The sequence below is a fragment of the Nakaseomyces glabratus genome, chromosome H, assembly GCF_010111755.1.
Source record: "Nakaseomyces glabratus chromosome H, complete sequence".
NCBI lineage: Eukaryota > Fungi > Ascomycota > Saccharomycetes > Saccharomycetales > Saccharomycetaceae > Nakaseomyces > Nakaseomyces glabratus.
The window spans coordinates 703,674-717,718 of record NC_088958.1 but is presented as its reverse complement, the minus strand read 5'-3'; the positions used below and the strand labels follow the sequence as shown (position 1 = coordinate 717,718).

The following is a 14,045-nucleotide window of genomic DNA, read 5'->3' as shown; positions in this document are numbered from 1 at the left end:
TATTTAATGATGAACTAAATTTGATGAGTTGCTTAACTGTATGTGGGTATTGACCCAATGGTCTAACTTTGACACCAATTTCATGTCTACATCAACAACATTTACTTCCAGTGAGTCCGGCTCTCTGGTCCATTCTATAAAACAAGAAACATCCTTAAGAGTCATATTAAGTAGAAAAGCATCAGACACATCATCAATGCTCTTAATATCATTCATTGAAACGTTTGAGTCAAGATTCTTTTGAATGTCATGCAGTTTTGCGAGTATATTATCAGACTTACTGAAGTAGTCAACAAATTTAATCAAAAACTTCCTAGGGAAAGCAATTCCTGTGTGCAATAGCATATCTGAAACGTGGCTTGGGTCGACAACCATCAACGCATAACAATATGGTATTTTTCGATTCTTCAAATTGTTATGCGTACAATTCCTACAGAATTTCGCATGGTGCAACCATTTTGGCTTAATCTCCACCAAGATATGCTCCATAGTGTCATCATGATAGACTTTTGTAAAGTGATCATCGTATCTTATCTTTTCACCATATACATTAGTTGGTCTCAAGTTCTTGATAGTCAGTGCTGATACATGATCACTATCGGGATCACCTACAAAGTCACCAATGATGCCCGAAATCCGGTCATAAGGAATATCAACAAGCTCCATCTCAGGTATACAATCACCTAACAAAGGTCTCACAACTTGGTTAATATACCTGTAATTCTTATAAGTGTACTCATTGTTAACCTTAAGTGACTTATCGCGAACATTGCAGCGATATAACACACCTCTATGATCCAATTCCAAAAGTATATTTGCACCTCCTTCAGCAACCAGCATTCATCCAAAACTATACCATCGCTAAAGTCAAATATGGTGAATCAACACAATTTCTTAACTGGTATAATTATTATGCCATATTATATAATTCCCAGCTCATCGCGATGAGCTATCCCGCAATGTGAAAAAAGTGAAAAAAAAAATGAAAAAAAAAAATTGCAGAACTAATAACTACTATGTTATAATTAATTTCATTAGTATTCAATATTCAACACTCATAGAATAGACATAGTTCAAAATATATCTAGATATTACCATGTCTGCTGCCAACGATAAACTTCCAGACATTCTACAGGATGCTGTTTTGAAAGCCTCTGTTCCAGTTCCAGATGACTTTGTTCAGGTCAAAGGTATTGATTACTCCGCTGCAACTGCCACAGACATGAGAGCCTCTGATCTTGTCAACTCTATGAAGACCATGGGTTTTCAAGCTAGCTCCTTGGGCAAAGCTTGTGATATCATTGATGAAATGAGATCATGGAGAGGTAAGCACATTGATGAGCTTGATGAGCATGACAGAAAAGGTCAATTCGACGACGCTGGCTACCAAAAGACCACTGTCTTTATGGGTTACACTTCCAATTTGATTAGTTCTGGTCTACGTGAAACCTTGAGATATCTTGTGCAGCATAAGATGGTTGATGCTCTTGTTGCTACTGCCGGTGGTATCGAAGAAGATATCATTAAGTGTTTGGCACCAACATATTTGGGTGAATTCTCCTTGGAAGGTAAATCCCTTCGTGACCAAGGTATGAACCGTATCGGTAATCTATTGGTTCCAAACGACAACTACTGTAAGTTTGAAGAATGGATCGTTCCAATCTTCGACAAGATGTTAGAGGAGCAAGAAGAATATGTGGCCAAGCACGGTAAGGATTGTTTGGATGCTAACACTGATGTCGATTCTCCAATCTGGACTCCTTCGAAACTGATTGACCGTCTTGGTAAGGAGATCAATGACGAATCCTCTGTTCTATACTGGGCTCACAAGAATAAGATTCCAATCTTCTGCCCAGCCATTACTGATGGTTCCATTGGTGACATGCTGTTCTTCCACACTTTCAAGGCTTCTCCAAAGCAAATCAGACTGGATATTGTCGCTGATATCAGAAAAATCAACTCCATGTCTATGGAAGCTTCAAAAGCTGGTATGATTATTCTGGGTGGTGGTTTGATCAAGCATCATATTGCCAACGCTTGTCTAATGAGAAATGGTGCTGACTATGCAGTTTATATCAACACTGGTCAAGAGTTTGACGGTTCTGATGCTGGTGCAAGACCCGATGAAGCTGTTTCTTGGGGTAAAATTAAGGCAGAAGCTAAGTCTGTGAAGATTTATGCTGATGTTACTATTGTTTTCCCATTGATCGTTGCTGCCACGTTCGCCAATGGTAAGCCTCTACCAAAGAACTAAGATTCAGATTATAAATGATAACCTAATTAAATACCTTCAAAGAGGCCAAATCTCAACATACTCCTTTAAAATGTATTTTTTAATGAACCAGAAATTGAAGTCGCACGAGAGTCATTATTTCGTCGATGTTTTGACTTGATCATATTTCTATCCAAACAAAAAAGAAAGAGCCCTTTTTATACACTTCCTTTTATAGATATCATCGGGAGTGCTTCCTGCTGCTATGTAACTATTGTAACGATGTTATGAGATTTTTTATAATTATACTGGAACGCTATCTACATAGGACTGTCAATTGCATTCATTATGACTCGATAATTCCATGTTATTGCATACGTCCCAACAATTTCAGCAATACTTAATATGCTTAACTCAAACCTTACAATCTCAATAATTATAAAAATTGTATAGCAATAATGTAGACATACTATTCGGTATATATCAGTACATACAAGCTCATACTCACAGTTACTAGAACAATGCTTTTAATGCGCTGTGTTGCGCAGACTAGGAACCGTTTTCCTGTTGTGCGACCAATACTCCAGGTTCATTACAGTGCTAGGTACAAGTCCGATGCCAATTCCAATACCAAGACATATATCCCTCAACCGACTGCTAAAGTGAGACGTCCTAAGACGAAAGAGGAGATTGCCAAAGAGAAACATGAAAAGGCGTTGCAATCGCCGTATCGGCTAGTTCGTTGGGCTGCTATTGCAAGCTCAGAGAAGTTCAATAAGAGCATGACGAAGTACATGGTAGGTATTTATGCAATATTCTTGATTTATGGTGTTTATTTCTCTAAGAAATTGTTTCAAAAAGAGAAAGAACTCGAAAAATTGGAGGGGAAGGCCAAGACCAGCGGTATTAATGAATATGAGAGCTTGAGAATAAAAGAACTTAGAGGTAAACTGAGAAGACGTGACGAATTGAAACTAGAACAGTATCAACAAATGATTGATAAGGGAATCACTGATTTTGATGGAATCACTTTGGAGAACAATGACCAAAATCGATTAAACGAATCTATTGTTCCTGCTCATGATACTACAGAATTTTATGATCATAAAGCAGAAGAATATGACAAAGCTATCAATAGTGAAGAAAGAGCAATTTTAATGGGAAGGAAAAGAAAGTGGTTGATGAAGCACTGTGAAGGTGACGTCCTAGAGGTTGCCTGTGGTACAGGAAGGAACATCAAGTATCTGGACATAGAGAGGGTGAACTCCTTAATATTTTTAGACTCTTCCGAAAACATGCTGGAAATAGCTAATAAAAAATTTAGAGACAGGTTTCCAACGTACAAAAAAGTCGCATTTGTCAAAGGAAGGGCAGAAGATCTTCTAGATTTAGCTGGTGATGACCCCGATAAAAAAGAGCAAAAGAAGTTTGACACTATTATTGAAGCCTTTGGACTATGTTCGCATGAAGATCCAGTCAAAGCCTTGAAAAATTTCCAAGAATTACTCAAACCTGGTGGGAGAATTGTCTTATTAGAGCATGGAAGAGGGTCTGTGGGATTAATAAACAAAATATTAGACAAGAGAGCCAAAAGGAGACTTGAGACATGGGGATGTAGGTGGAACTTAGACATCGGAGAGATACTAGACGATTCTGGACTAGATGTAGTCGAAGAATATACTTCTCATCTTGGTACCACATGGTGTGTAGTTGCAAAAAAGAAATCTGATGTGAGAAAGAAGAAAGAAATTAGCTTCATTGAAAAATACTTCAGATCTGGGTTGAGAGAGAAGATCCAACATATGAACGAGGAAAACAATAGGACGACCTCTAATGTAAATAGTAATAACGCTGAAATTCCCAGTAATACTAGTAAGTAAATATGACAGCCATTAAGAAACTGTAAATAGTATAATTATGAAAAGATTCAAATATAATATTATATTTATAAAAGAATTGATGCCAGAAAAATAATTATTGTTCAGTACCTCTCATTCTCTCTACTGTTATTACATCTCTACCTATTGATTCCATCGTTTCCTTTTCTATTAATGAACCAATATTTGGGAAAGCCATACTTGCCTCATATGCACTAATGATTCTTTCCTGTGTAATACCTATCTCACAAAAAGCCAAAGCTTTTATTACATTGGCATATCTAGATATAGTCTTTCTTTCACTATTCTTTATTGTCGGATCGTTTTCATCAGAATATATTTGCCATGATGATTCTTCCTCTAATCTTGTAATAGAAATGTTTGTGTTTGTGTTGACATGTGTAGCACCAGTTGGACCGACAGATGATTCTCTTCCAGCACCAGTACTGCCACCTGGTGGTGCATCTCTTGTAAGATCCATTTTTGATGTTTTTCTCAACCATACAAATCCATTAACACCTAAAAGTACGGTAACATTTCCCGGTAGATTGTGTGTATGATTCTTTGATCTTATAATTAGAGAGCTTGGAACCTGACAGAAGATACCATCTCTTAGCTTACCGTATTTTAGCGATCTTGTATGTAGAGACGCACTACCATCTTGGAACAAAGATTGAACTTCTGCATTAAGAAGATCACCTTCTTTCAGAAATGATCTCATCTGTAACTCATCACTCTCTGATTTTCTTCTTAATATACCACCAGGTAGATTCACAGACCCTAGCATCAGGACAGCATGCTGCTTACTACCTATATCTACCTTCCACCTTTTATTACCAACTTCAGCTATTCTACCGATGATGTGGTCACCAGTTTCTGGAGCATACCTACCTCTCAAAGGGATCACAGATAACAACCTATTTACTCGAGAGACAGTACCTGCCACAGAAGAGTATGTCATATTATCAAGAAAATAGGTACCATGACCTCTCATCCACACCGGATCATCAGTGATCAACTCACCAGGTGTAACTATATCTGAATTACCCTTTCCTTTCTCCTCTTTCATCTCCATATCTCCGTCGGCATCTTGACCTTCTTCAACATCGCTGCCATAGGACATGTCCTCATCGCTCTCAAAATCACTTTCAATCGAGTTGCTCTGGAATCCACCGGTTCTTTTAACCACTGAGATAACAGAAGACATCGTCAGTATATTCTTTATAATCGTTGTTTGTTTATGCTTTACTTAGAACAATGATTCAATGGTTTATCTTATATGCTATTTCTCACTATTATTACTCGATGAGCTTCAATTTCTGAAAAAATGTTTGAAATTTTTTTTGTCAAAAAATTGCGATGAGCTCAAATGTTAAGCATAAACATCAACACAATGCCTAGTTGTATAAACCCACAGCTTGTTGGTTATTGCCCAATCTTTTAGCGTAACTGAATAATTACTATTTGTGTGGATGCACAGATTTTTTTCCTGGTTTCCTAAATATAGATTGGTGAGAAATTGGTCCACAATGAGCACTCAACACAATATGTACAAATATTCACCTCCGGTCAATAGATCGATGAAAGAGTTAGATAGGAGTTTCTTTACCAAAAAGATCCCATTAGTGGTGGTCAAATTTAAGGATCCTCGTAATATTAGCGAGTTTGCAAAGAACTACAAGGAATCTATATTAAGAATCCCAAGAATACCTCATGTGATCAAACTTGAGTATAAGGATGGCCATGCTCCATCAAAGACGGTTGCTTGTGACAATGAATTAGTCACAAAAGGTGTTCTTTTAACTGATAAGATAACGAATGTTCAAGATGTTTCTAAAGTACTCTCGCAGGGAGCTGTTGACTACTTAAATGAGAAACAAGCTGAGCTTTTGCCATATGAATATACCTTGGACTATAATTTTTGGAAAGCTGAGGAGATTCTGAGAAGTGTGTTACCAGAGGAATTTTTGGATGAGGTTCCAACAGGATTTACTATAACAGGCCATGTCGCTCATCTCAACTTGAGGAACGAATTCAAGCCATACGATTCATTAATAGGACAGGTGATTTTAGATAAAAACAACAAGATCGAGTGCGTAGTGGATAAAGTTAGCTCAATTGCAACACAATTCAGAACATTCCCAATGAAAGTTATAGCAGGTGATAGCACTAACTTAGTTGTTGAACAAAAAGAATCTGACTGTACTTTCAGATTCGATTTCAGCAAAGTTTATTGGAATTCTAGACTACACACTGAACATCAACGGTTAGTAACAGACTATTTTAAAGATGGTGAAATTGTTTGCGATGTATTTGCAGGGGTTGGTCCATTTGCTGTTCCAGCAGGTAAAAAACCTAGTTTTGTCTTAGCCAATGACTTGAACCCAGAAAGTTTCAAATATTTGCAAGAAAATATAACTCTTAATAAGGTTTCTGATTTTGTAAAACCTTTTAATCATGATGGTGCAGAATTCATAAAACAGTCAGCTAATATATTAGATAATTTCAGAGAAGAATCAAATGGAGTTGTAAGACATGCTATAAAACTAAGAGGTAAGAAAAGAAGAAAGGGAAATGAAAATGAACCACAACCTAAACAGCTAGAACAGCAATATAAGGAATACATTATACCTAAGAATATTAGCCATTATGTTATGAACTTACCTGACTCTGCATTAACATTCTTGGGAAATTTTAATGGTGTATATAACAATATTGATCCAGAAATCTACAAAGAAATGCCATATGTACATGTTCACTGCTTCGAGAAATATGAAAATGGCGAAGAAGTCTCCATGGAAGAATTGCATAAACGAGTATTCAATAGAATCTTGAAAGAAATGGACTGTTCTGCTGATATTTTGCCATTTGAAGCAGTTGCTTTCCACCTGGTAAGAAAGGTTTCACCAACAAAGCCAATGTTTTGTTGCAGCTTTAAACTTCCCAAAGAAGTTGCATTCAAGCAATGAATAAACATCTCTGTTAAACTGTAGTATAGAAACAAGTAATATTTTTATTAATAAAGAGCATATAGGCACTGGATAAATTAGGGTCAAGTTAATTACTAACTACACATGCTGGTTTCCATTATTTTACCAACAGCTGCATTTTGTGTCATAACAATAATATGATGCTGTCTCGCTACTTTGGAAGTTATTTCATTTGTTATTAATGTTACTAATATTGGATCAATAACCAGGTTAGTAGTATTATTTGCCTATACATTTTATGTTCCTTGACAGAGCCATTATACAATCTATCCAACGTTGTTGGTGAAAAAGATATATTGATAGCTTGATATACCATAATGATCACCACAAACTTGGAAAATACCAGTGGCTCTCTGTCGAGAGAGAAAACTTTTGAAAAAAATATACTTCTATTCGGATCCACTGGCTTAACTGGCTCATTGGTATTCGAGTATTTACTGGATCCGTGTTTTTATTTGAATAGCGCGGTTGAACTAAGAGAGCTATTACTTGAAGCAATCGAGGAAGGACTAGAAAATGTTACTATTAAGACATGTCTTTATTGTTTCAATAGGAAAATCGGTGAACCTTTAGACAAATACCTGAAATCACCAAGTGCTAACAGTTTTGGACCATTTTGTTTCAATGGATCTCAATATCACTACAACAAAGGAACTTGCGTTCCATTGGATATAGATCAAGATATAGAAACCTCCAACGATGCTACATTTGATGGCTTCCTATACTATAAGGATAAAGGCAAAAATGTTACTGGGAAAAATCCAATCAGCGGTGAGTATTACGGTAAGGAATATATGTATTATTTAGAATACATGTCCGCTGAAGGTAACCTACTAAAATTGAACTTCATCTTTAATCATATCCAATTAATCATTAAAAATTCGTTTTCCTGGCCGTCAGTTATTCCTATTATATTCTCTGATGAGGTTGAAGCAATCTCATTTAGAGAAAAGATGCCACTAAAGAGGTATTTTCCATTACTCTCAGATATTAAAACCATGATAAGCACCATAGGTACAACCACAAATAGGAACAAAATATCCAATACTACATATAATGATATTGACTATCAGTTAAATGTTGATCTGGTTAAGGCGTTTTCAAACACAGACGATAAGAGCGTCATAATCGTAACTTCCTTCAATAACACAATAATTAGTACAGTTTCACCATACTTCAAAATTAAAATGAAGTTGGAATCAACTCTAGCTAATGCAATTACTCCACCTCTGAAGACATTAACCATCCTAAGACCTGGCCCTCTTGTAGGAAGGCATAGTGATATTTATCCAACAAACGATTCCATCCTAAAAAATAGCAGTCTATTTGAGAGGGCTTTACTCCATAAAAAGGCTTTTTTGCAGAATATGGAGTGTTTTGTAGATGATATTAGAACTGGTGGAATGTCTATAAAGGCTAGCGAAATTGTAGCAAGAACATTTTACAGAATACCAGGATCAAAGCTATTGGGGTACTGTATCCCAGCACAAAAAGTAGCCTACGCAATTTCCATTGCTGCTGTAGACAAATATTTGCATGAGGAACCATTGACTAGAGTTGTTACTAGTGAAGAAATGGATAATATGAAATAATTAGTAAATTATTTTAGACTTATGAAGCACGTTAAATCGACAGAGTATTGGCAAAATTTGACCAATTCAAAGTATTGTTTCTAGCAGCTTGCAGAGTTCGGTAAATCTACACTTTGGAATTAGCCCGCAAGGCATTTAATATTGTAACTCGATACATATAAAAAATTAAATACTACACTTAGCCTCATATTATATCTGGCTCGCTTAACTATTATTGCTCAACGTTAGCTCATTGCTATTTCTGATCCGAGCTAGCTCATCGCGCAATTCCTACGCGAAATTTCAGAACTCAAAACATAAACAGCAGTAATACTACATATGATTCCATTTAAGTGTTTGTCATACAGAATGCTGTATCAACAATCACATACTATTAAATATCAATATACATGAATAATGGATACTGTTACTGTTGAGGAGCTGTTACAAGATGTGGAGGCACTAACGAGTGAGATCAATGGTCTACAGGAGAAATCGAAGAAGTTAAGGGAACAGTTGAAGCATCCGGAGCAATTTATCAAGTTTGATAAAGCATTCGGAGATTTTAATGATATATTCGAGAAGAATCCAGGATTACGAGATTTGTTGCTCGGTTATGAGATTGATAAAAGTGCGACTGATGTTGACGACACTAATATTATCCCTGTGACTCCACAGAAGAAGTCTCGAAGCTCAGTTGTGAACGAGAAATTACATAGTTTACCTGAACATGAATGGGTACTGAAAACACAACCTCTAGTGGAGCATCGACTATTTGATGAGAGCGTAAGAGATGTTATAGATACTGACATACTGATATCACCATCAAAAAGAAAACAGAAGATACAACAATTGAACCCAAACTCTACTGGTAAAGTTAGCAAAGAGCCAATTCAGTATGAAAACATATATAGGCTCTTTGGAATAAGTTATTTCCCTCTTGTGGACCCCTCTGATCTGATATTTGACTCCAAAACTGAAAAGATGATTGTTACTCGAGATATGCTTGGTATACGGTTTGATATTTTTAATGAATCATCTAAAAGCTTTGAGAAACCACATTATATTTTGCTGAAGAAGTCTGCTAAATCTGATGATTGGAAACTATTCAAATATACTGTACCCAACTATATCGACGTAGAAGGGATATTTGCAGAGGTTACTGGTGGCTTGATAAGAACTTATGACGATGTTTACCTCTTTGCCAAATGTATTTATCTATTGCTAGTTGAAATAGTTATTAGATCCGAGCTATTCCTACAACTAGAAAAGGATGGGATAATTGATGACTTGGATATGGATTTACAATCTCTTGTGATCAAATGCACATTACAGGGGACCACCAAAATTGAATTTCATATCCATCAGTACTCAATAATTGCTTGTACTATTAAATCGAAAATAATGAGTGATGATGAGAAGGAAAGATTAGCCATGATGTTACAAGGTTCACTTCATGATTTAAAGTATAAGTTAATAAGCTTGAGAAATTAATTAGTTCTATAAAATATTTAACAATATATGAAAAAAAAGAGCACTTATCAATCAGACATAGTTGCATAAAACAGTTTGTTTAAATCATGGCTGTTAGGAATTAACCCATACATCACAAATGGGCAAATGTATCCAAAAACACACCCGATTAACTTCTCCGCAATAGTATGGTAATATGTAGCGGTAACCAGCAGCATGCCCATCCATGCCACCAGTACTACTACTGCCACGGTTATGACATGCTTTTGTAATGATGATAACGAAATCACAGTGTCATACCCACAAACATGTTCTGCGATGGCTATCAATTCCATCCATAGAATCATGCTAATATTGACCAAAAAACAAAAATGACCACTTATATCAAATCCACCTATCCATTTACCTCCTAGCGACTTACAAAGTTCAGCTGATATGGATCTGTTAGGTACTGTACAGGACCCGCCTGTCATTATAAATACACCATCTATTACAAGGAATATGACGTCCAAAATGAACAGCTTTAGAAAGTATTTACAGAAATACTCTTTTATGATCTGCAACTTAGTCTTATTAGAAACAACTAGTGCTCTTGTATCAGTGGGCAGTAGCGACTGGCTTTTAGTTCGCAGATTGTATTGCACTGCAGCTACACCCATAAACAGAAAAAGCCATACCCAATTTCCCTTATAAGCTAGTATCTGATTAAAAACATTCTTTGAGTTAAGTAGATAATAATTAGCTCTTTGATTAATTTTGGCTTCTTCAGAAAGCAATACGGAAAGAAAACATCCCAATATTAATATGACTGGATACGCTAAGGATACTTGCTTTCGTGTAGGAACAAACATGATCAGAGGGGCTGTTCTAACATACTGTACCACTTTTTAAGTGTGCCAGGTTGTTTATAACTTGAGGAAAGTGAATGTGAACACGTAGAGTTTTTAATCCATTGCACTTAACCATAATCAATGTTGATTTTGTCTGTGTTATGTGGTAACGCGAGAAAGAAACATGACAATGACAACATTTGGTCAATAGTCAGTTACAGTAGATTTTAGTAAAATATTACAAAGAAAAGTATAAGCTCCATTAAATACTTTCATTATATTAGTTTTTGCTACTAGTTGATATCGTTAGATTTCTTGAAGTTTTCCCAAGAGTCACTAAGGGTGCTAAAAACTGATTCTGCTATCATCTGTTGCTCCAAAGTAAGCGATGAAGGCAATTTATCAGGATGTAGTTTAGCCACAGCTTTCATATAAGTAATCTTGACCTTTCTTGGCAAGACAAGTTCACTTGATTGCACTGGTTTCCATTGAGTCCATGTAATAACTGCTTGCAAATTTGAGAGCAGATATCTAATGTCGTCTTGTTTGCCATTTTTCCAAGAGTTAATTATACCTTCCACCTTATCATATAGCGCCACCTTTTGATCCTCTAGTTTGGCTAATCTTTCATTCTCCTTCTTTAATTTCTCAGCATTTACCGATTTCTTATTAACAACTTCCGTTTGCCTATTCACTGTTGGTGCACGTCTCGGTGCTGGAGCAGGTGTAGCAGACTTACTTGGCGGATTACTCTTCGGCTTTGAATCAAGACCCAATGCATGCTGACATCTCCTCTTTCCGGCAATGACTTTCTCACTAAACAAATTCTTCTCCAACAAAGTTTGATAAGCATCCAACGCCAGTTTATACTTTTCGATTGCTTCATAGGATTCGGCTTGCCTCAATATAATCTTGGGCCATATATCATTATAACTTCTTACAGGATCACTGTTTTGAATTGCTGCTGTCCAAAGCGACTTTTCTTCTGGTAAAAGTTTCATGGCTTCCTGAGCATCTACAACAGATTGAGAATGTTGTCCAATTTTTATTCGAGAGGCTATTATGTTAGAGTAAGCAATGATCCGCAAAGGATGCTTCATTGGAAGTGTATTTAATGACTTTTCATATTCTTCAACTGCACTAGCATAATCACCGTTTTTGAAATAATCAGTACCTCTAGCCTTGAACTCATTATAACCGGAAATCTCAATATGAGAGATAGGAATTTGGGTAATAGATACAGTATTCTGATTGGAGGTGTTCACTACTGGAGACGAAGCATGATTGTCATTGTCGAAATCCAACAGCGTTCCTTCACCAGGCATTGAAGATTCGCGAGAGGAGTCTTTAGATTCTATTAAAGAGGATTGATCATCATCGTTGAAAGGTTTATGAGGAGCTTCAGTTGTCATTCTTTTGTTAATTTTAGATCTTGAGCTATTTGACTTTTCATGAGAAGGTCTAGCGGCTCTCTGGGGTATTTTTTCTTGAGAAGATCTCGAGAATACACCTGGATCCATGCTGTTCTCCTTTTCAAGATATGTTTCGCTCATTGAGTATTCTTCATAACCTTTAAACTTATTCATTCTTTCATTTTCTTCTTCTGTATAGGTACTTAACTGATTGACAAGCTCTTTACCTTTATTCAGGATGCCAGAGAACAAAGATTCTGAACCAGAACCTCTTGTATCAAATATGTTTCTAATTTCTCCCCCACCTTGTTTTCTATCAATGTTAGAACGTTGCTGATACCCATTGCTAGCTTTTTGCTTCCTTTTCCTGAGCACGTCCTCAAAAGTTATACCCCTTTCATAGTAGCTTGATGCTTTATCAATATTTAATCCCAACGACATCAACTTCGCAAGTTCCATATCCCTAACTTCGTCTATAACTTCCTCAGTTGGAGATTCAGATTTGTGTTCAGTTTCGAAAGGATTGTCAAAGGGATTGATTTCCTGATTATCGGGCTCTGTCTTAGATACAACGTGTGATGAGCTCTGAAACAAATCCAGGCCATCAATTGAAGTATGATTGTCCTGTACTACATCTTCTTTCTTCGGTATGGATCCAAATAGATCGTCTAGATCATCATGTATATTTGTGTTTGAGACAACATTACCATTTCCATGCACAATAGATTCCGTATGCAAAGGAGTCAATTTCTTCTTCTGTGGAGTCAATGCACCAGGGGTAACACTATTCTCCTTCGAACCCGGTTTCGAACTCGGTACGTTCCCTTCTTTCAAAGATGCCAACAAGTGTCCAAACGGATCAGACATTTCGCAGTTACTGTATTGCCACAAGTATCAGGTAATTACTGAGAATTAAGAACCATCTGTTAAAATAACCTGTTAGATTAAGAAACAGACTGATAATACTTTCCCATTAAGCACATTAAACTACAGTCCTGTCCGTTTGTTATTGCCTTATTCAAGGAAAGCCTCGGAATTCTCACTTTGCGGATCAGTGCTGAGAGCGAAAACCTCTCAGTGCACGTCTAAAATCACATGTGTGGGACCAATGATCATACCGGTACTTCTGTCCAATTTATTGCCTGGTTTCACGCCTAATACAAAGTTTCCCACATAGGACACCTTTTGTCACTTCAGATTTCATTATAATCACTTCAAAATGACTGAATTTGGCGTGATTTTGGTACTAGATCTGGAAGAAGCGCTTTCTCCCCTTTTCACAACGGAGGTTTCTTATTCCCGGTGGCCTCCAGGTTGAATTGCACGCTCCTGTGGTAGTTCTCACATATCTGACCCATAACTTCAAGGTTCTTGTTGCGCTTGTTTACGTTCTCTAGCTCCTGGTTCAATGTGCGAACACTCTGGTTCAGCTTCTCCACGTTGGCAATAATACGCGACAACACATTGACCTGCACTTCCTCATACGGATTCTCAACCATTTTCTCCCAACTTATATCAGTACTGTATCTGCTGGCTCAAGGTGGCAGTCTCACAATGGTCAAATGCTATCTCACAACCCAATGTTACTTTGTTTACTGTTTTCTATAACTTTTCCTTCGAGTTTTTTGGTTTCTTCCCAATGAAAAATTTAGCAGAAAGCGATGAGCTTCAAACTTTGAA

The 14,045-nt window shown here is 36.7% G+C and overlaps 10 protein-coding genes across 10 annotated transcripts; 5 read left to right on the top strand and 5 right to left on the bottom strand.

Annotated features, from left to right (window-relative positions):
• Window positions 1–3: 3 nt before the first annotated feature.
• Window positions 4–840, bottom strand: IPK1 (inositol pentakisphosphate 2-kinase; the record flags this gene model as incomplete). The annotated part of the gene is made up of 1 exon (XM_447113.1): window positions 4–840. One exon carries the CDS (start codon window positions 838–840, stop codon window positions 4–6), a length of 837 nt encoding a protein of 278 aa, XP_447113.1.
• Window positions 841–1,096: 256 nt separating this feature from the next.
• Window positions 1,097–2,254, top strand: DYS1 (deoxyhypusine synthase; the record flags this gene model as incomplete). The annotated part of the gene is made up of 1 exon (XM_447112.1): window positions 1,097–2,254. The coding sequence occupies one exon, from the start codon at window positions 1,097–1,099 to the stop codon at window positions 2,252–2,254; it is 1,158 nt and encodes a 385-aa protein (XP_447112.1).
• A 479-nt stretch (window positions 2,255–2,733) lies between these two features.
• OMS1 (putative RNA methyltransferase) lies at window positions 2,734–4,092 on the top strand (the record flags this gene model as incomplete). Its single annotated transcript, XM_447111.1, has 1 exon — window positions 2,734–4,092. The coding sequence occupies one exon, from the start codon at window positions 2,734–2,736 to the stop codon at window positions 4,090–4,092; it is 1,359 nt and encodes a 452-aa protein (XP_447111.1).
• A 94-nt stretch (window positions 4,093–4,186) lies between these two features.
• RRP4 (exosome non-catalytic core subunit RRP4) lies at window positions 4,187–5,296 on the bottom strand (the record flags this gene model as incomplete). The annotated part of the gene is made up of 1 exon (XM_447110.1): window positions 4,187–5,296. One exon carries the CDS (start codon window positions 5,294–5,296, stop codon window positions 4,187–4,189), a length of 1,110 nt encoding a protein of 369 aa, XP_447110.1.
• Window positions 5,297–5,561: 265 nt separating this feature from the next.
• TRM5 (tRNA (guanine) methyltransferase) lies at window positions 5,562–7,058 on the top strand (the record flags this gene model as incomplete). The annotated part of the gene is made up of 1 exon (XM_447109.1): window positions 5,562–7,058. One exon carries the CDS (start codon window positions 5,562–5,564, stop codon window positions 7,056–7,058), a length of 1,497 nt encoding a protein of 498 aa, XP_447109.1.
• A 338-nt stretch (window positions 7,059–7,396) lies between these two features.
• On the top strand, window positions 7,397–8,671 carry HIM1 (Him1p; the record flags this gene model as incomplete). Its single annotated transcript, XM_447108.1, has 1 exon — window positions 7,397–8,671. One exon carries the CDS (start codon window positions 7,397–7,399, stop codon window positions 8,669–8,671), a length of 1,275 nt encoding a protein of 424 aa, XP_447108.1.
• A 396-nt stretch (window positions 8,672–9,067) lies between these two features.
• On the top strand, window positions 9,068–10,144 carry MCM21 (Mcm21p; the record flags this gene model as incomplete). The annotated part of the gene is made up of 1 exon (XM_447107.1): window positions 9,068–10,144. The coding sequence occupies one exon, from the start codon at window positions 9,068–9,070 to the stop codon at window positions 10,142–10,144; it is 1,077 nt and encodes a 358-aa protein (XP_447107.1).
• Window positions 10,145–10,191: 47 nt separating this feature from the next.
• On the bottom strand, window positions 10,192–10,974 carry YFT2 (Yft2p; the record flags this gene model as incomplete). The annotated part of the gene is made up of 1 exon (XM_447106.1): window positions 10,192–10,974. The coding sequence occupies one exon, from the start codon at window positions 10,972–10,974 to the stop codon at window positions 10,192–10,194; it is 783 nt and encodes a 260-aa protein (XP_447106.1).
• A 272-nt stretch (window positions 10,975–11,246) lies between these two features.
• Window positions 11,247–13,232, bottom strand: SWA2 (auxilin-like protein SWA2; the record flags this gene model as incomplete). Its single annotated transcript, XM_447105.1, has 1 exon — window positions 11,247–13,232. One exon carries the CDS (start codon window positions 13,230–13,232, stop codon window positions 11,247–11,249), a length of 1,986 nt encoding a protein of 661 aa, XP_447105.1.
• Window positions 13,233–13,642: 410 nt separating this feature from the next.
• DAD4 (Dad4p) lies at window positions 13,643–13,864 on the bottom strand (the record flags this gene model as incomplete). The annotated part of the gene is made up of 1 exon (XM_447104.1): window positions 13,643–13,864. The coding sequence occupies one exon, from the start codon at window positions 13,862–13,864 to the stop codon at window positions 13,643–13,645; it is 222 nt and encodes a 73-aa protein (XP_447104.1).
• Between the last annotated feature and the right edge of the window lie 181 nt (window positions 13,865–14,045).